At 39.6% G+C, this 18,151-nt stretch overlaps 1 protein-coding gene across 1 annotated transcript in view; it reads right to left on the bottom strand.

Annotated features, from left to right (window-relative positions):
- Positions 1-849: 849 nt before the first annotated feature.
- Positions 850-18,151, bottom strand: part of LOC311035437 (uncharacterized protein) — a 44,323-nt gene continuing 27,021 nt past the window's right edge. The window contains exons 11-22 of the mRNA XM_084043634.1: positions 17,241-17,663; positions 13,288-13,719; positions 9,636-10,067; positions 8,113-8,553; positions 5,440-5,703; positions 5,060-5,311; positions 4,689-4,937; positions 4,253-4,513; positions 2,594-2,907; positions 2,212-2,485; positions 1,923-2,006; positions 850-1,781 (exon numbers count right to left, since the gene is read on the bottom strand). Of these exons, the coding sequence (XP_083899760.1) occupies positions 4,787-4,937; positions 5,060-5,311; positions 5,440-5,703; positions 8,113-8,553; positions 9,636-10,067; positions 13,288-13,719; positions 17,241-17,663 (2,395 nt within the window). The 3' untranslated portion in view covers positions 850-1,781; positions 1,923-2,006; positions 2,212-2,485; ... (1 more) ...; positions 4,253-4,513; positions 4,689-4,786. The remainder of the gene's footprint in view (positions 1,782-1,922; positions 2,007-2,211; positions 2,486-2,593; positions 2,908-4,252; positions 4,514-4,688; positions 4,938-5,059; positions 5,312-5,439; positions 5,704-8,112; positions 8,554-9,635; positions 10,068-13,287; positions 13,720-17,240; positions 17,664-18,151) is intronic.

Genomic DNA, 18,151 nt, shown 5'->3' with positions numbered 1-18,151 from the left:
TGTAGACCCTTGGTTCTCAAAGTGGGGTCCGGGTACCCCCAGGGGTCCTTGGAGGGGTTCCAGGGGGTCCCCAGGGAAATGTGTTAATATAGCATCACAATAATTGTAACCGTTTATACTTTGGCTATTCAAAAATAGCAGATATACAAGCGGTGCCGCGCTATGAGCTTGTAGATCTGCTATTTTTGAAAGGTCGTGAAAATGTGTGCAAACCTTTGAATATATATATTCTTTTAAAGCGAACATTTGTAACTCAAATCTTTGCTTCTGGGGGTCCCTGGAACAACATATTTTAAGATGGGGGTCCGCGGTCAAAGACATATCATTTTGGGGGTCCTTGACATGAAAAGGTTTGAGAACCACTGATGTAGACTGATCTGATCTGTTTCATAATGTTTCATAACATCACAATTTAACTATTTCATTAAAATGGATGTTAACCACATTAACACTACTAGCATCCCTGTGTTGGGCAAATGTATGTGATTTGTCAAAATGTATCGACGTTTTGACGACCCCCCCCCCCCCCCCCCCGCCTCTGAATTATTGTGTAGCCCATTATATGACAGATGATATAATTGTCAGGAAAAAAGTAAGAGACAACTAAAGAATGATCAGTTTAGCTGGTTGATGAGTAAAATTATTATTTTCTTACTGTTAATCTGTACCTCCTTAAGTAGAACCAGGCTCAGCTTCCCTCGACTGTGGAACTCACTCCTGGACCAGCTAGGCCTAAGAGCTCCACAGCCTGTCAATGCTGTCAAAAGAGGACTAAAGACTTTACTTTTTAATAAAACCCTCCTTTTTTAGATTGTTTTATGCCAATGTTTTTAATTCTGTTGAGGTTGAGGAACTTTGAGGTTTGTTTCAAATGTAAAGTGCAATATGAATACAATAAAATGTAATATACATACTTATGTTAATATTTAACAGACAGTAGAATGGAATGACAGTTAGTTAGTTAGTTACTATATTGACACAATTGTATAAAACATTGGGTCCAAACAATAATCACCTCTACACATCATGTAGAGATGTTGAGATTTAATAACAGAATGGAGTGATCTCCTCATTGTTTCCAGAGCTGTATATTTACAGAAATATCACTATGTTCAAATAACAAACAATGATATTTCATCATCACACAGTTTGTGGACAGAACCTGATTGATACACCTGATTGGCCACATTTGACCCCTCTGATCTCTGATACATTTCCTACATTGGTTAAGAAAAATTAAAATGTAAAAAATCACCACTGTTGCCTGTGGTCTTAAATTAAATACAGTTTTATTTTAATTCATTGAATTCAATTCATGAAGGCATTAAAAAGCTATTGAATACACCGCATGGCTTGAATTTTTAGACAACAAATCTACCTTAAGTTGTGTAATTCTGTTTTCCCATTTCCCATTTGGTTTTATGAAACTAATTTAATGATATTTGTGAAACATGATTAACATGTTTAAGCCTATAAATAGAAACATATTACATTTAAACATTTCTTTGAGGACAATTTCAATAAAAGCCAGTGTCACCAGAGAGACAAAAAGTTGGGAAAAAATGTTGGCTCATATTTGACAAAAGTTTAAATATTTCATATGTCAGGCTTTTCCCATTAAGCACAGTTGACTCATGACTAGAACATTTTGGGGTACCATGACACATTCGCTGGTGATTGGTTCACCACATTTCAGAGCCTGCTGTTGATTGGTTCACCATATTTCAAAGCGTTTGTCTTTCAGAAAGGGGGTTCTGTCCTTGAAGCAGTTGTTGAAGAGTCTGGAAAGACATCAAAGGATTGAACATTTTAATCAGCAGATAATGTAAACCATGTTAATGATTGACTTCTCTACACACCTGAGAACATTAGGTTCTTCTATTAATAATGCACACATTCAATAACAAGTCCATTCTACTCACCGTACAGTTTGGATGGAGGTATTGATGGAGAGCAGCTGGACTAATCTGTCTGTTAGAGCATCAGTGAGTTTGTTGTGACTCAGACTACAACAACACAAGGAAGAGAAAGAACAAATGAATAGATTAGTATCTCATGGACACACTTACTGTACACACACACACACACACACACACACACACACACACACACACACACACACACACACACACACACACACACACACACACACACACACACACACACACACACACACACACACACACCACTCCATTCTATAACACTACTCACTCCAGGACGTGTGCTTTGTGCAGGTGGGGGATCAGAGTCTCTAGTAGCTGGTCAGTGAGGTGACAGTGACTGAGGTCCAGTTCTGTCAGTCCCTCAGAGTGTTCCAGAACCAGGGCCAAACATCTGCAGGCCTTCTGATCTAGTCTGGTCTCACTGAGGTCCAGCTCTCCACCCAGGGCTCCAGCCAGGGAACCTGCTCGCATCACTGTGTTCCTTTCACTGCCCACAGAGACCAGAGATAGCTAGGAGCTGGAGAAGGAGGGATTTACTGCATCTGGACAAGAAATACACAACAATGAGCAGTTGTAAACCTGCTTCTAGTCAACACATAAGACCAGTGATGAAAAAGCAACAGCAGGCAGCAAAGTGTTGTCCTTCTCACCTCAGATGGACTCTGTTGAGGACAGGGAACAACAGGTCCAGCCCACTGTCCTCTACCTCACAGTCTGATAGGATGAGCTGTGTGTCTGGCTGCTGCTGCTGCTGTGTCCCAGGACAGTAGAGATGTCCCTGCAGTGTGTGACAGTCAGAGACAGAGCCACCACCTGATGTTGCTCTGACAGGTCCACAGAGGAAGAGCAGGACAGATTCAGTCTGTACTGTAGAGCTCTGAGCAGACTTGGTGCTGCTGCCCCCTGCTGTGTCTGACAGGTAGTGCAGCAGTGGAGGAACGCCAGCAGCAGACTCCTGTCAACACTAGTATGAGGATGTACAATATACAGTAACACATTAAAGGTAGGGTTGTGATTTACTTTGGTTAAAATAAGTGTTAAATATCTCTATATTCTGATAGTACTCATTGCTATAGAGTGTTTGTTCAGTAAAAGGAGTCTCCCATGTCTTTCCAGCTCTTTATTAAACAGAGAATGCATTTTCAGTGCTCTCTCCTGATTGGCTTAAATGCTGTCACCTACCTGAAAATGTACTATATTCTGTTTACTAAAGAGCTGGAGAGATCCCTGTGAATGAACAAACGCTCTGTAGCAATGATTACTATCAGAATATAGTACTTTAACCTTTTAACAAAAAAAATAATAATACAAAAAAATCACACCCTGTGTGAAGGAAGCGGTGCCTTTGGGGCGGGCCTTAACTCATTTCAGTTCGTCCCTATTGGTGGTCTGAGTCCACTTACCAAATTTGTACTTGGTAGCATGCTGCAAACTGGAATGATGGCTGTTTAAAGCCCAGCCAATGGGCAGACAGAGGGGGCGGGGCTTAAGTAATGACAGTTAGTCCCTATTGCTGGCTTTAGTCCATGTACAAAATTTGTACTCCATAGCATGCTGCGAACTTGAGTTATGGCTGTTTGAAGGCCAGCCAATGGGAAGACAGAGGGGGCGGGGCTTCAGCAATTCATGCTGGTCCCTATTGGTGGTCTAAGTCCACATACCAAATGTGGACTTGGTGGCATGCTGAAAACTGGAGTTACAGCTGTTTAAAATCCCGTGCTCATCCCGTGCTCATACGGGTGCGGGGGGTCCCTGGACCCCTCTTTGATAACTTCATCAATTCATGCTCGTGCCTATTGGTGGTCTAAGTCCACATACCAAATGTGGACTTGGTGGCATGCTGCAAACTGGAGTTATAGCTGTTTAAAATCCCGTGCTCATCCCGTGCTCATACGGGCGCTGGGGGTCCCTGGACCCCTCTTTGATAACGTCATCAATTCATGCTCGTCCCTATTGGTGGTCTAAGTCCACATACCAAATTTGGACTTGGTGGCATGCTGCAAACGGAAGTTATAGCTGTTTGCTTCTTTGCCGTGCTCATCCCGCGCTCATACGGACGGACGGACGGACGGACGGACAGACACGGAGACAAAGTCAAGCTTAGAGCGGTTGGCACCGCTAAAAATGGACCCTACCTTTAAATCATCACTTCACTAATTAATATCATAATCAAATATGGTGCACAAAAATAAAAAGCAACTACACACCTTGAATTACCCATTTAGGATAATATATTCATAATCATAATCTTCACATTGCATAATCTAAATGCATGTTACAGCATTGATAATTGGCTACATCCAACCTACCTGAGATGAGAGACTTTGTCCAGAGAGTACAGGATGCTCTTAACTGCTTCTGGTGGTATGGAGGTCCACAACAGACTGAGTTGTGTCACTTTGTCACAGTGTTTGAGGGTAAAGAGCAGAGCATCACAGTCCACTGTGTCCAGCTCTGTGTTGTTCAGGTTGATTACATGTTCTAATGACCTCAATAAACTGGTCACACAGTCACTGGAATGACATTTATATGTCTCTCTGATGGCACCCAATGTAAAGCTGGGACTGGGTCTGAAAACATGGATTATTGTTGGTATAGAATGTTGAATTACAATTACAGTAACAACACTAACTGTGTACAATTAAATGTATTAGTTATTATTTTGTATTGTCAAATAATATTGTCTACATTTCATTGAGAAACACAAGGAAACAAAGTTACATTCACTGGTAATTTTAAACTCACCTTTTAAATAAAATTCTGTCCAGAAAGGGTAAAAGACCTGTGATGCTTCTCTCTGAGATCCTGTTCCTCCTCAAGTCCACAGTGATCATCTGGGCTGATTACTGCTGTATCAGATAGAGAAGAACCTCCCAGTCTAGAGAGCAGGAGGTCAGATCTCCACCAACCTTCTCCAGGAAACACTTTGTCAAGTCCTCATCCTGAGCTGTAAACACAACACCAGCTAGCTCCTGCAGAACCTCTGGGCACAGTCTAATGAAATGATGGATCAGCGTACAGCATGTAGATACATTAATAAACATGTTTACAATAAAGGTTGGTTAAGGTTTTTATCACTGACATGTTTTATGGCTCAACAAAACAAACAGCCTTACTTGATTGTCAGTTGATCATGGTGACTCAACAGTGGAAGGAGGAGGTATGAATGGATGGTGGACTTGGTCATGTCCAAACATCTGACTGACCAGTGTCTCAGCAGGGATGCCACATTACTAACAACCCTGGACAATAGTCTCTCTGATTGTGGAGTGGTCTTCAGAAGGGAAAGCTCTCCAATAGCCACTGGAGAGGGCAAACGTCCTGTTCTTACCCATCGAAAAAGTAGCAACACCATGCTTTCAGACAGCCTGAAAATCAATGAAAAGTAAAGAAAATTAACACTCTGGTCTTAACTACACAGTTACCTCATATGTTTCAGAGCCAAGGTAACGTGGCTTTAGGAATAATAGCCAATATCTTTATAATCATAGCCTACCCAAGGCTTTGGATTTGTGCTACATGTCTAAAAAGCAGTGAAACTCCTTTGAGAGAGATCTTGCTGGGTGTCAGGACCAGATCCACTCTAGAGCCACAGAGTTGCAGAACTTTCCCCACAGACTTGCAGGTGTTTGTCCATAACTGTCCTGTCAGCACCAGGGTGAAATCAAGGAGACGGAGGAGAGAGACCAGCTGTTCCACCTCCTCTCTGGATCTAACAGTGATGGATTTACACGTGTGCTGGAAGAATCCTGCTTTACATCTGAAACGTGCATGAGTTATTGAAGAAAATGTTACATCACAGACGTAATAATGTTAAGCATTAATACAGATGCTATTGCTGTTTTTCACTCCTAAAACTATTATAAGAATAACTAAGCTGTGAAGAACAAAGTGTATCTTTAGATGGGATAAAGTCACAAGAGTTACAGAGCTTTATTTTATACTCCCTCATGGTGTCGAACATTGCAGATCGACAAGCTTAAAACGCATCACAACTAACGCACACATGTAACATTATTGTTGAGCAAATCAATTACATCGGCTATTGTTCTCTTTGTCATGATTAAAGACCATAAGTGGTTAAGTGTGTGTGTGCAAACCATAGACTGTATAAAATGAATGGACAGCGTCACGCCATTGGTTTCTACAGACCGTAAATGAAGCCGATTGTTCAGGAATGTGCAATCCGCCATCTTTAATATATACCAAAGGGCACGTCGCAAATCAAACGCTATTGCTTGAGACCAGACATGTGACCAAAGCGGGGGCGGGTCCAGAGGCGTCAATTGGGTATGGCAGGGTATTGCAGCTGCCATACCCTGGCTCCAGGGGGAAAAAAATAAAATGTACTTTTAAAAATAAATCCATGAATGTCTCTGTCTATCTGCGTTATCAGCCTATAATGTAGGTGTAAGACAATTGTGTTATAGGTATAATGCATAGTTTTCTATGCATTTTGGGAGTGTTTTGGCGGGTTTGAACCCCAAAAAGTTTTTTAAGCTGCGCGGCCAAAAAACAGTTCACAGACAGTTCACCCTGCCAATGGGTGTGTGTTTTGGGGCAAGTGTTTTTTTTGGACGAGGCGTTCTTGTGAACAAGCAGTGAATTAAATCACGTGTTGTTGGTGGAATACAAGTCGGAAAGAAAATAATCAGGAGCTCAACAACATATAAGAGGATACAAGAGCTATCTGTGCAAAGCTGCAAAGTGTGCATATTTAAGCAAGTATTTTAAAACAGTGAAAGCTACCGAGTGATAAACCCCCGCCAAGACTCAAACTAACGACCACGTTGTGAATAATTATAAACAAACAACCTCCTGGTGCTTCCAAGTTGGGGGGTAGTTTGACCAAAACCGAAGGTATTGAAGAGGAGAATGTTATGGTCATCAGAGATCAGAGCAGCTGCCATTCTGATAATGTTAGGAGCAATGGACCAGGCAACAGTGACACTACGAGCAGGTAGGGTCCAACCAAGTGTTTCTAAATGGACTGCAGTCTGCACAGAACCCTATCCATCAGATCCAAAGTATTATTATCATACTCCTATTACAGAGAAGATTTCATACCCCCCACTTTTTGCAAAAAAGTTTTAAGTTTTAATTGTGTTTAATTTTTTTGATAATAAATCTGTAAAATCAGGCAAAAATAAGAATTAAATAACATAACCCTAACCTAACCCGAATCCTAACCCTAAAACCAAAATAAAGTAACCAAAAACTGGAAAAAAACGAACCCAATCCGCCCAGAACCGGAAAAAAAAAAGTTCTGGGCGGATTGGGGGTCCTCATGCACGCGTGCTGCGCGCGAGTGCATGAGGTCACCCTACTGCTGCCATGCCTTAGCTTTTGCTGAACTGACGCCACTGGGCGGGTCAACTAGACATGTGACCAGGGAACCGGAAAACAATCCCCAAAGAACGCTATTGGTTGGGTAGCTTGTCAATCAAGAGCGGGGGCGGGGAATGAATGCTATTGGTTGTGTAGGTTGTCAATCAAATAATCCCGCCCCTCCTGGAGCATAGCCTACTTTATCGTCAATTTTAAAATAATTGGGACCATAATTTAGCAAAACGCATATCCTGATGATTGAAAGGAGACTTTAAACTAGCGACTGGAAGCATATAGTATTTATGACTATTTTTATTAAGGTAAAAAAATCTAGTCTAAAGTTTGTCAAAAACCCATCCGCTTACAATGAGAGAATATTCTTTCTGACACCTACAGGGGTAAAACGGCACCATACAGGCCATTCATATGAACTGTCCCTCTTCCGTATCGGCTTCAATGTAAATATGTCAGGCTGGCCCCTTGGTACAAACGCACGTGTGGGGGGGGGGGGCACTCAAAGTAATATAGCATCACACTCATTTAACCACTTTATCCATTAAATGTTGGCTTTTCAAAAATAGCGTCACTGTGCGTCACTTCATGCTGCGCTGTGAGCTTGTACATGTGCTATTATTTTTGCCTTTTTTTTTTAAATATCAAAAATTGTTTTAATCATTTATTTTAAGTAAACCAATAACCTACAGTAGCATCAGTCTAAACAATATAATATCACAAAATAAATAATCTGAAAGAGAGAGAGAGAGAGAGAGAGAGAGAGAGAGAGAGAGAGAGAGAGAGAGAGAGAGAGAGAGAGAGATTAAATGAAAGGAAAAACATTAACCTGAGTTGTGAGATGTAGGGTAGACACTGAAGGAAGATCTTCATTTCACTCTCTTCATATGACCAGCCTCTCAGTTCTACTGGTTTCTTCTCTGGTTGGAGTTTCATCACCTCTAGGAGGAGGGAGACCTTTCTCTCTGAGAGGTCTATGGACCAGACTGTAGGAGCTGACTGGTAAACTGGTTGTAATGCTGGAAGAACACTTCTGCCTGTTTGAGTCTCATAGTTCTTCACATAGGAGTATAGGTGCAGTAGTACATCACTTTGACACCCGATCCTGTCCTCTTCTTCCCATTCATCATCCCAGTCAATAAAGGGGAATGCTTCGTAATTACACAGAGAAGACAACAATTCCAGAATCTTCTCTCTTGTTTCTTCTTCCTGTTCTGCTGCTTCAGAGATGAGCTTCCCCAGGAACTTGGTTGGATCTGGACCATGAAATCTGCAACAGTTCAAATGAAACCAACATGAAATATTGATCTCTGCATCATGAACAGAACCAGACAATATATAATGTATTAATCAGATTTTAGTTTAAATAAATTGTTGTGGAGCACACTAATAACATTGTTAAAACATTTTTTTTAAAAAGTAAAACAGAATAGCCAATCTACAAGCTCACAACGCATGGGCGGGGGGGGGTCTCAGCCTTGTCAAATGTAAGAGGGGGGGGTCAAAGGAAAAAAAGAAAGGTTGTTAACCACTGATATGTTGCATTTACTTATAGCATATAGTTTCTGTTGTTCTCTCTGCACTTTACTTCTATCCTGGATATGAAGGTGTGTCTGTGACTACACAGTAAAGCCTCAGTGTTCATTTATCTGTGTATACAATGTAGTGTACAAATGTTACCAAGTGGACCCTTACACTCTCAGAGTTAAATGAACACTTAGGATTTTACGATCTTTTAAGACTATCTTTATCCATAGCAACGTACAGTAAGCAAGGTAAACAAATACATCAAATGTATGGAGCAATGGTTCTCAAAGTAAAATAGCATCACACTCATTTAACCACTTTATCCATTTAAATGTTGGCTATTAAAAAATAGCAGATCTACAAGCTCACAGTGCGTCACTTTGTGCCGCGCTCTGAACTTGTACATGTGCTATTTTTGAATGTCTTTTAAAAAATATAAAAAAAATGTTTGGAAATGTTTCAATAATTTAGATATTTTAGTTTTTTACATAAATCTTCTCTTTTGGGGTCCCTGGCAAAACCTTTTCAGATGGGGGTCTGCGGCTAAATACATATCAATGTGGGGGTCCTTGACATGAAAATGTTTGAGAACCACTGGTATAGAGACAGTGTAGTGCCTCCGAAATATAGGATCATAAGTAAACCAAGAACCTACAACAGCATCAGTCTAACAGTATAATATCACAAAATAAATAATGAGAGAGAGAGAATGAGAGAGAGAGAGAGAGAGAGAGAGAGAGAGAGAGAGAGAGAGAGAGAGAGAGAGAGAGAGAGAGAGAGAGAGAGAGAGAGAGAGAGAGATTAAATGAAAGGAAAACACATAACCTGAGTTGTGAGATGTAGGGTAGACACTGAAGGAAGATCTTCACTTCACTCTCTTCATCTGACCAGCCTCTCAGTTCTACTGGTTTCTTCTCTGGTTGGAGTTTCATCACCTCTAGGAGGAGGGAGACCTTTCTCTCTGAGAGGTCTATGTACCAGACTGTAGGAGCTGACTGGTAAACTGGTTGTAATGCTGGAATAAGACTTCTGCCTGTTTGAGTCTCATAGTTCTTCACATAGGAGTATAGGTTCAGTAGTATATCACATTGAGCCTTCCTGTCTTCCAATTCATCAAGCCAGTCAGTAAAGGGGAATGTTTTGTAATTACACACAGAAGACAACAATTCCAGAATCTTCTCTCCTGTTTCTTCTTCCTGTTCTGCTGCTTCACAGAAGAGCTTCCCCAGGAACTTGGTTGGTACTGAACCATCATCACTGCAACAGTTCAAATGAAAACCAACAGTAAATATTGATCTCTGCATCATAAACAGAACCAAACAATAATAGATAATGTATTCATCAGATGTTAGTTGAAATAAATTACTGTGGAGCACACTAATAACATTGTTAAAATAAATGTTTAAAAAAGTAAAATAAATAGCCGATCTAAAAGCTCACAACATCTGCGGTTAAAATGTCTGAAAAACACAAGTGTTTGTGTGTGTGTGTGTGTGTGTGTGTGTGTGTGTGTGTGCGTGCGTGCGTGCGTGCGTGCGTGCGTGCGTGCGTGCGTGCGTGTGTGCGTGTGTGCGTGCGTGCGTGTGTATGCATGGGGGAGTTCAACTTTGTCAGATGTAATAAGGGGGGATCCAGGTGAACCACTGATGTATTGCATATACTTATAGCATAGTTTCTGTTGTTCTCTCTGCACTTTGCTTCTATCCTGGATATGCTGCACAGCTCTTTGTGTTAAGAAATAAAACTCTCTCTTTTTGTATTATAATTCTTTACAATGTAGGCATTTAGCAGACCATCTTTATCCAGAGTGACTTACAGTAAGTAAGGTAAACACGTGCATTAAATGTATAGAGCAGTGGTTCTCAAAGGGTCCTAATGAGGGGTTCCAGGGGGTTCTCAGCAAGTGTGTAATATAGCATCACATTCTTTTAACCACTTTATGCATTTAAAACAGATCTATAAGTTCACAGTGAGTCACTTTGTGCCGCGTTGTGAGCTTGTACATGTGCTATCTTTTTCATTTTTTAAAAAAAATATCAAAAATGTTCGGAAATATTTCAATAATTTACATTTTACATTAATCTTCTCTTTTGGGGGTCCCTGGCAAAACATTTTTAGCTGGGGGTCTGCAGCTAGATACATATCAATTTGGGGGTCCTTGACATGAAAATGTTTGAGAACTTGTATAGCAACATACGTTTTTTCAAAAAACTGTTAGGATTTAAAAGACATTTGTAGAATCCCCCAGAAGCAAAGATTTAAGTTACAAATTATCACTTTTTTTTTTTTTTGCTATTCAAAATTCGCACACATTTTCACAATTTTCCCAAGAAATAGCTGATCTACAAGCTCATAGCGCGGCACGGTGCTGCGCTATGAGCTTGTAGATCTGCTATTTTTGAATAACCCAAAGTATGCCAAAGATAATGGTTATAGCTAAATATTATAATTCTTTACAATGTAGTTATTTATCAGACTATCTTTATCCAGAGTGACTTACAGTAAGCAAGGTAAATACATCAAATGTATAGAGCAGTGGTTCTCAAAGGGTCCTAATGGGGGGTTCCAGGGGGTCCTTAGCAAAATTAGTAATATAGCATCACACTCATTAAACCACTTTATCCATTTAAATGTTGGCTATTCAAAAATAGAAGATCTACAAGCTCACAGTGCGTCACTTTGTGCCGCGCTGTGAGTTTGTACATGTACTATTTTTTTGTTTTTTTTTCAAAATATCATTTTTTTTTTACATAAATCTTCTCTTCTGGGGTCCCTGGCAAAACCTTTTCAGATGGGGGTCTGCGGCTAAATAAATATCAATTTGGGGGTCATTTAGTAATTTAGTCGTTTGAGAACCACTAGTATCAGTTTAAACAGTATAATATCACAAAATAAATATTCTGTATATTGAAACTACACAAACTATTAATAGGATGCCAGGTCAACAAATGAACCTGGCATCTGTCTGAATAACATGCTATCTAAATTATATTTTAACCTTTGCATAAGACTGCATGGTTGTCAAAAATAATACAAAATAATAATAATTAAAAGAAATGGAAAAAAAAATCTAAAAAGCGATTTTTATTCACAACCCATAAAAATGGGTCTATGACCCAAAAATGGTTCCCAACCCATTCTTTGGGAAACACTGTTATGATACAACCAATCATAAGTAAGAATACAATCAGAGAATAAATGATCTCTGTATGATACTATATGTGTAAACATGAATGACTGCTGAGTTGTGTGTTAACATCATTGTTATCAGAACTGCAGTGTTGTGATCTTTTCATAGGACAATGGTTACACTAACACTAGTCAACAAACTAGTCCATATCCAGGGTACACACGTGCACACTTGGGACTGTGACCGTGACTACACAGTAAAGTCCTCAGTGTTAATGTATCCATTTGTACTGTCAGTGTACAAATGCAACCAAATGGACCCGTATACACTCTCTGAGTTAAATTATTACTCAGGATTTTACAGTGTACAAATCAGAAATCCTGTGGCAAAAAAATCCTATATAAACAGCTCTGCAACTGTTTTGTGAGTTTGTAGATCTGAATGTTTTAACTACCTCATACATCTCTCAAAAATTAACAAAATAAAAATAAAAGCAAACATAGCATATCTACAACCTCACAACGTGTTGCATAGCAACGTGATGTGAGCCTGTAGATCCGCTATTTTTGCTTTTTTTCATGAGTATAGGCCTTAAATGGTTAAAATAATAAAACACAAGTTTGTGTGTGTGTGTGTGTGTGTGTGTGTGTGTGTGTGTGTGTGTGTGTGTGTGTGTGCGTGCGTGCGTGCGTGCGTGCGTGCGTACTGTATGTGCGTGTGTGCATGCGTGCGCGTGTGTGTGGGCACGCATATGTGGGGGGTCTCAGCTTTGTCAGAAAGGGGGCTCCAAGGTAAAAAAGGTTGTGAACCACTGATGTATTGCATAATAGTTATAGCATATAGTTTCTGTTTTTCTCTCTGCACTTTGCTTCTATCCTGGATATGCTGCACAGCTCTTTGTATTAAGAAAGAGAAACACTCTCTCTTTGTATAATGTTTTACTAGTCCATATCCAGGGGTGCACACAGTGCTGACCACGACTACACAGTAAGATCCTCAGTGTTCATCTATCTATTTAAAACTATGAGAGTGTACACATGTAACCCAAGGGTCCATTTGGTTATATTTGTACACTCTCTGAGTTAAATTAACACTCAGGATTTTACTGTGTACCAATCCCAAAGCCTGTGGCAGAAATCCTCGCTTTGTGACTGTGTTTATAGAGCTTATAGATCGGATACCTTCTCTATGTTTCGCCTACTGTATAATGACCGGACCAAAAAGGGACACCAGGTTGAAAATGGTTAAATATGTAAGAAGAGCACTTAAATCATACCTAATTATCTTCAAATAAGCTAACAAGATAGCTTTCATATGTAAACAAAATATTCAATGAGAGAAAAAAACAGTAACCTGAGTTGTGAGATGTAGGGTAGACACTGAAGGAAGATCTTCACTTCACTCTCTTCAAAAGACCAGCCTGTCAGCTCTACTGGTTTCTTCTCTGGTTGGAGTTTCATCACCTCTAGGAGGAGGGAGACCTTTCTCTCTGAGAGGTCTATGTACCAGACTGTAGGAACTGACTGGTAAACTGGTTGTAATGCTGGAATTACACTTCTGCCTGTTTGAGTCTCATAGTTCTTCACATAGGAGTATATGTCCAATAGTACATCACTTTGATACTTCCTGTCGAACCAATTAACCCGGTCAAAGGGGAATGTTTTGTAATTACACACAGAAGACAACAATTCCAGAATCTTCTCTCCTGTTTCTTCTTCCTGTTCTGCTGCTTCACAGATGAGCTTCCCCAGGAACTTGGTTGGTTCTGGACCATCAACACTGCAACAGTTCAAATGAAAACCAACATGAAATATTGATCTCTGCATCATAAACAGAACCAAACAATAATAGATACAGATTTTAGTTGAAATAAATCATTGTGGAGCACTTAAATAACATTGTTAAAATAAATGTTTCAAAAAGTAACAGAAATAGCCGATCTACAAGCTCACAACACATCATGATGCTGACGTGCTGTGGCTTGTAGATCTGCTATTTTTTCTTTGTCATGAGTTTTTTCTTTGTCATGCCTTAGGTGGTTAAAATGTCTGAAAAACAAAAGTGTGTGTGTGTGTGTGTGTGTGTGTGTGTGTGTGTGTGTGCGTGCGTGCGTGCATGGCGGTGCGTGCGTGCGCGCGTAAGTGGTGGGGGTCAACTTTGTCAGATGTAAGAAGGGGGGCTCCAGGTGAACCACTGATGTATTTCATATACTTATAGCATATAGTTTCTGTTGTTCTCTCTGCACTTTGCTTCTATCCTGGATATGCTGCACAGCTCTTTGTATTAACCCATTAAGAACGCATCTTGTGTAATTTTAGATTTCTTTGGCTATTTTTTTTAACTATTGTGAACATTTTTGCAAATCTTTGAATATATATATATGTTTTAAAGCGAAAATGTTTAACTCCGATCTGTGCTTCTGGGGGTCCCTGGAACAACATATTTTTATATGGGGGTCCACGGCCAAATACATATAATCTTAGGGGCCCTTGACATGAAAAGGTTTGAGAACTTGTATAGCAACATACCTTTTTTTAAAGAAATGTTAGGATTTAAAAGACATTTGTAGAATCCCCCAGAATCAAAGATTTAAGTTACAAATGATCACTTTAAAAAAACTGTAGATATTCAAAATTTGCACACATTTTCACGATTTTTCCCCAAAATAGCTGATCTACAAGCTCATAGCGCGGCACGGTGCCGCGCTATGAGCTTGTATATCTGCTATTTTTGAATAGCCCAAAGTATGCCAAAGATAATGGTTATAGCAAAAAAATGACACAGTTCCGGTCTTAATGGGTTAAGATAGAAAACTCTCTCTACTTGTATTATAATTCTTTACAATTTAGTTATTTAGCAGACTATCTTTATCCAGAGTGACTTACAGTAAGCAAGGTAAATACATCAAATGTATAGAGCAGTGGTTCTCAAAGGGTCCTAATGGGGGTTCCAGGGGGTCCTCAGCAAAATTAGTAATATAACATCACACTCATGTAACCACTTTATCTATCTAAATGTTGGCTATTAAAAAATAGAAGATCTACAAGCTCACAGTGTGTCACTTTGTGCCGCGCTGTGAGGTTGTAGTGCTATTTTTTAGGGTTTTTTTTTTCAAAATATAAACATTTTTGGAATTTATTTTATAATTCAAATTTTTTAGTTTTTTTTTACATAAATCTTCTCTTCTGGGGTCCCTGGCAAAACCTTTTCAGATGGGGGTCTGCAGCTAAATACACATCAATTTGGGGGTCATTTGGTCATTTAGTCGTTTGAGAACCACTAGTATCAGTCTAAACAGTATAATATCACAAAATAAATATTCTGTATTGAAACTATACAAACTATTAATAGGATGCCAGGTCAACAAATGAACCTGGCATCTGTCTGAATAACATGCTATCTAAATTATATTTTAACCTTTGCATAAGACTGCATGGTTGTCAAAAATCGTATTATTATTATTGTTGTCTCCGCCAAGAGAGTTTGTTTTCACTTTCTGAAACTGGGACTAACATTGGTCAAGCCTCACGTGACACGTGACAATACGGTGAAATAGTGTGATCTGATTGGCTAGTGACGTATAGCGGCCTATAAATACATGTGTCACTTTGAAAGAGTCTGTGCCTCTTTCAAAGTGAGGTAAGACAGGAATAATCACGAAATGGCGGATACTGTAACAATTGGATAGGACACTTACACAGACAGGACGGATAGGACACTTACATAGACAGGACGGATAGGACACTTATACAGACAGGACGGATAGGACACTTATACAGACAGGACGGATAGGACACTTATACAGACGGATAGGACACTTGTGTCATGTTACTATGACACAGTAACATGTTCTATTTTTTGTAAGAATTAGAACATTCCCAACATTCCCAACACAAGTCTGCTGGCGGAGACTTGTGCTCCGAGGAGCACATTTCTAGTTATTATTATTATTATTACCCTTATTATTATTATTATTATTACCCTTATTATTATTATTATTATTATTATTATTATTATTATTATTATTATTATTATTATTATTATTATTATTTTAAATAATTAAAAGAAATGCAAAGAAATCTAAAAAGCGATTTTCATTCACAACCCATAAAAATGGGTCTGTGACCCAAAAATGGTCCCCGACCCACTCTTTGGGAAACACTGCTATGATACAACCAATCATAAGTAAGAATCAGAGAATAAATGATCTCTGTATGATACTACATGTGTAGTCTCGCGTAGCCAGACAACTATTCCACAACCTCTGAATGCTATATAGAGTCTGGAACTACAACTCCCAAAATCCGAGAGAGGAAACTGGCACTTCCATTCAAAAATCCTAAGAAACAGCTCTGCAACTGTGTTGTGAGCTTGTAGATCTGAATGTTTTAACTACCTCATACGTTTCTCGAAAAGTAACAAAAGAAAAAGAAAAGCAAACATAGCAGATCTACAACCTCCCAACGTGTTGCATAGCAACATGATGTGAGCCTGTAGATCCACTATTTTTGCTTTTCTTTATTTTTATCAGTATAGGCCTTAAATGGTTAAAATGACAAAAAACAAGTTTGTGTGTGTGTGTGTGTGTGTGTGTGTGTGTGTGTGTGTGTGTGTGTGCGCGCGCGCGTGTGCGTGCGTGCGTGCGTGCGTGCGTGCGTGCGTGCGTGCGTGCGTGCGTGCGTGCGCGCGCTCACGCATATGTGGGGGGTCTCAGCTTTGTCAGAAGGGGGGCTCCAAGGTAAAAAAGGTTGTGAACCACTGATATATTGCATATAGTTATAGCATATAGTTTCTTTTGTTCTCTCTGCACTTGGCTTCTATCCTGGATATGCTGCACAGCTCTTTGTATTAAGAAAGAAAACTCTCTCTTTGTAATATATTTTTTTACTAGTCCATATCCAGGGGTGCACACAGTCCTGACCACGACTACACAGTAAAATCCTCAGTGTTCATTTATCCATTTGTAACTATGAGAGTGTACACATGTAACCCAAGGGTTCATTTGGTTACATTTGTACACTCTCTGAGTTAAATTAACACTGAGGATTTTACTGTGTACCAATCCCACAGCCTGTGGCAGAAATCAGAATAAACAGCTTTGTGACTGTGTTGTGAGCTTATAGATCTGATACTTTCTCTATTTTTCGCCTACTGTATATATAATGGCTGGACCAAATAGGGACACCAGGTTGAAAGTGATTAAATACACAAGAGTGCATAATAAATCATATTTCAATATCTTCAAATAAGCTAATGAGATAGCTTTCATATTTAAACAAATATGTAATGAAAGAAAAAACATGAACCTGAGTTGTGAGATGTAGGGTAGACACTGAAGGAAGATTTTCAATGCACTCTCTTCATATGACCAGCCTCTCAGCTCTACTGGTTTCTTCTCTGGTTGGAGTTTCATCACCTCTAGGAGGAGGGAGACCTTTCTCTTTGAGAGGTCTATGGACCAGACTGTAGGAGCTGACTGGTAAACTGGTTGTAATGCTGGAAGAACACTTCTGCTTGTTTGAGTTTCATAGTTCTTCACATGGGAGTATATGTCCAGTAGTACATCACATTGATACTTCGTGTTGTGAACCTGAAAGGGGAATGTTTTGTGATTACACACAAAAGACAACAATTCCAGAATCTTCTCTCCTGTTTCTTCTTCCTGTTCTGCTGCTGCACAGATGAGCTTCCCCAGGACCATGGTTGCTTCTGGACCATAAACACTGCAACAGTTCAAATGAAAACATGAATTATTGATCTCTGCATCACAAACAGAACCAAACAATAATAGATACTGTATTCATAAGATTTTAGTTGAAATAAATAATTGTGGAGCAAACTAATAACACTGTTAAAATAAATGTTTCAAAAAGTTTAAAAAGAATAGCCGACCTACAAGCTCACAACACATCATGATGCTGACGTGCTGTGGCTTGTAGATCTGCAATTTATTCTTTGTCATTAGTTTGTCATGAGTTTTTTCTTTGTCATGCCTTGTGTGGTTAAAATGTCTGAAAGACACAAGAGTGTTTGTGTGTGTGTGTGTGTGTGTGTGTGTGTGTGTGTGTGTGTGTGTGTGTGTGTGTGTGTGTGTGTGTGTGTGTGTGTGTGTGTGTGTGTGTGTGTGTGTGTGTGTGTGTGTGTATGAGCGCGCGAGTACGTGGTGGGGGTCAACTTTGTCAGATGTAAGAAGGGGGCTCCAGGTGAACCA

The sequence above is a fragment of the Gymnoscopelus microlampas genome (assembly GCF_963454915.1).
Source record: "Gymnoscopelus microlampas genome assembly, chromosome: 2".
In the NCBI taxonomy this organism is placed as follows: domain Eukaryota; kingdom Metazoa; phylum Chordata; class Actinopteri; order Myctophiformes; family Myctophidae; genus Gymnoscopelus; species Gymnoscopelus microlampas.
This window is presented reverse-complemented; position numbering and strand designations above follow the sequence as displayed.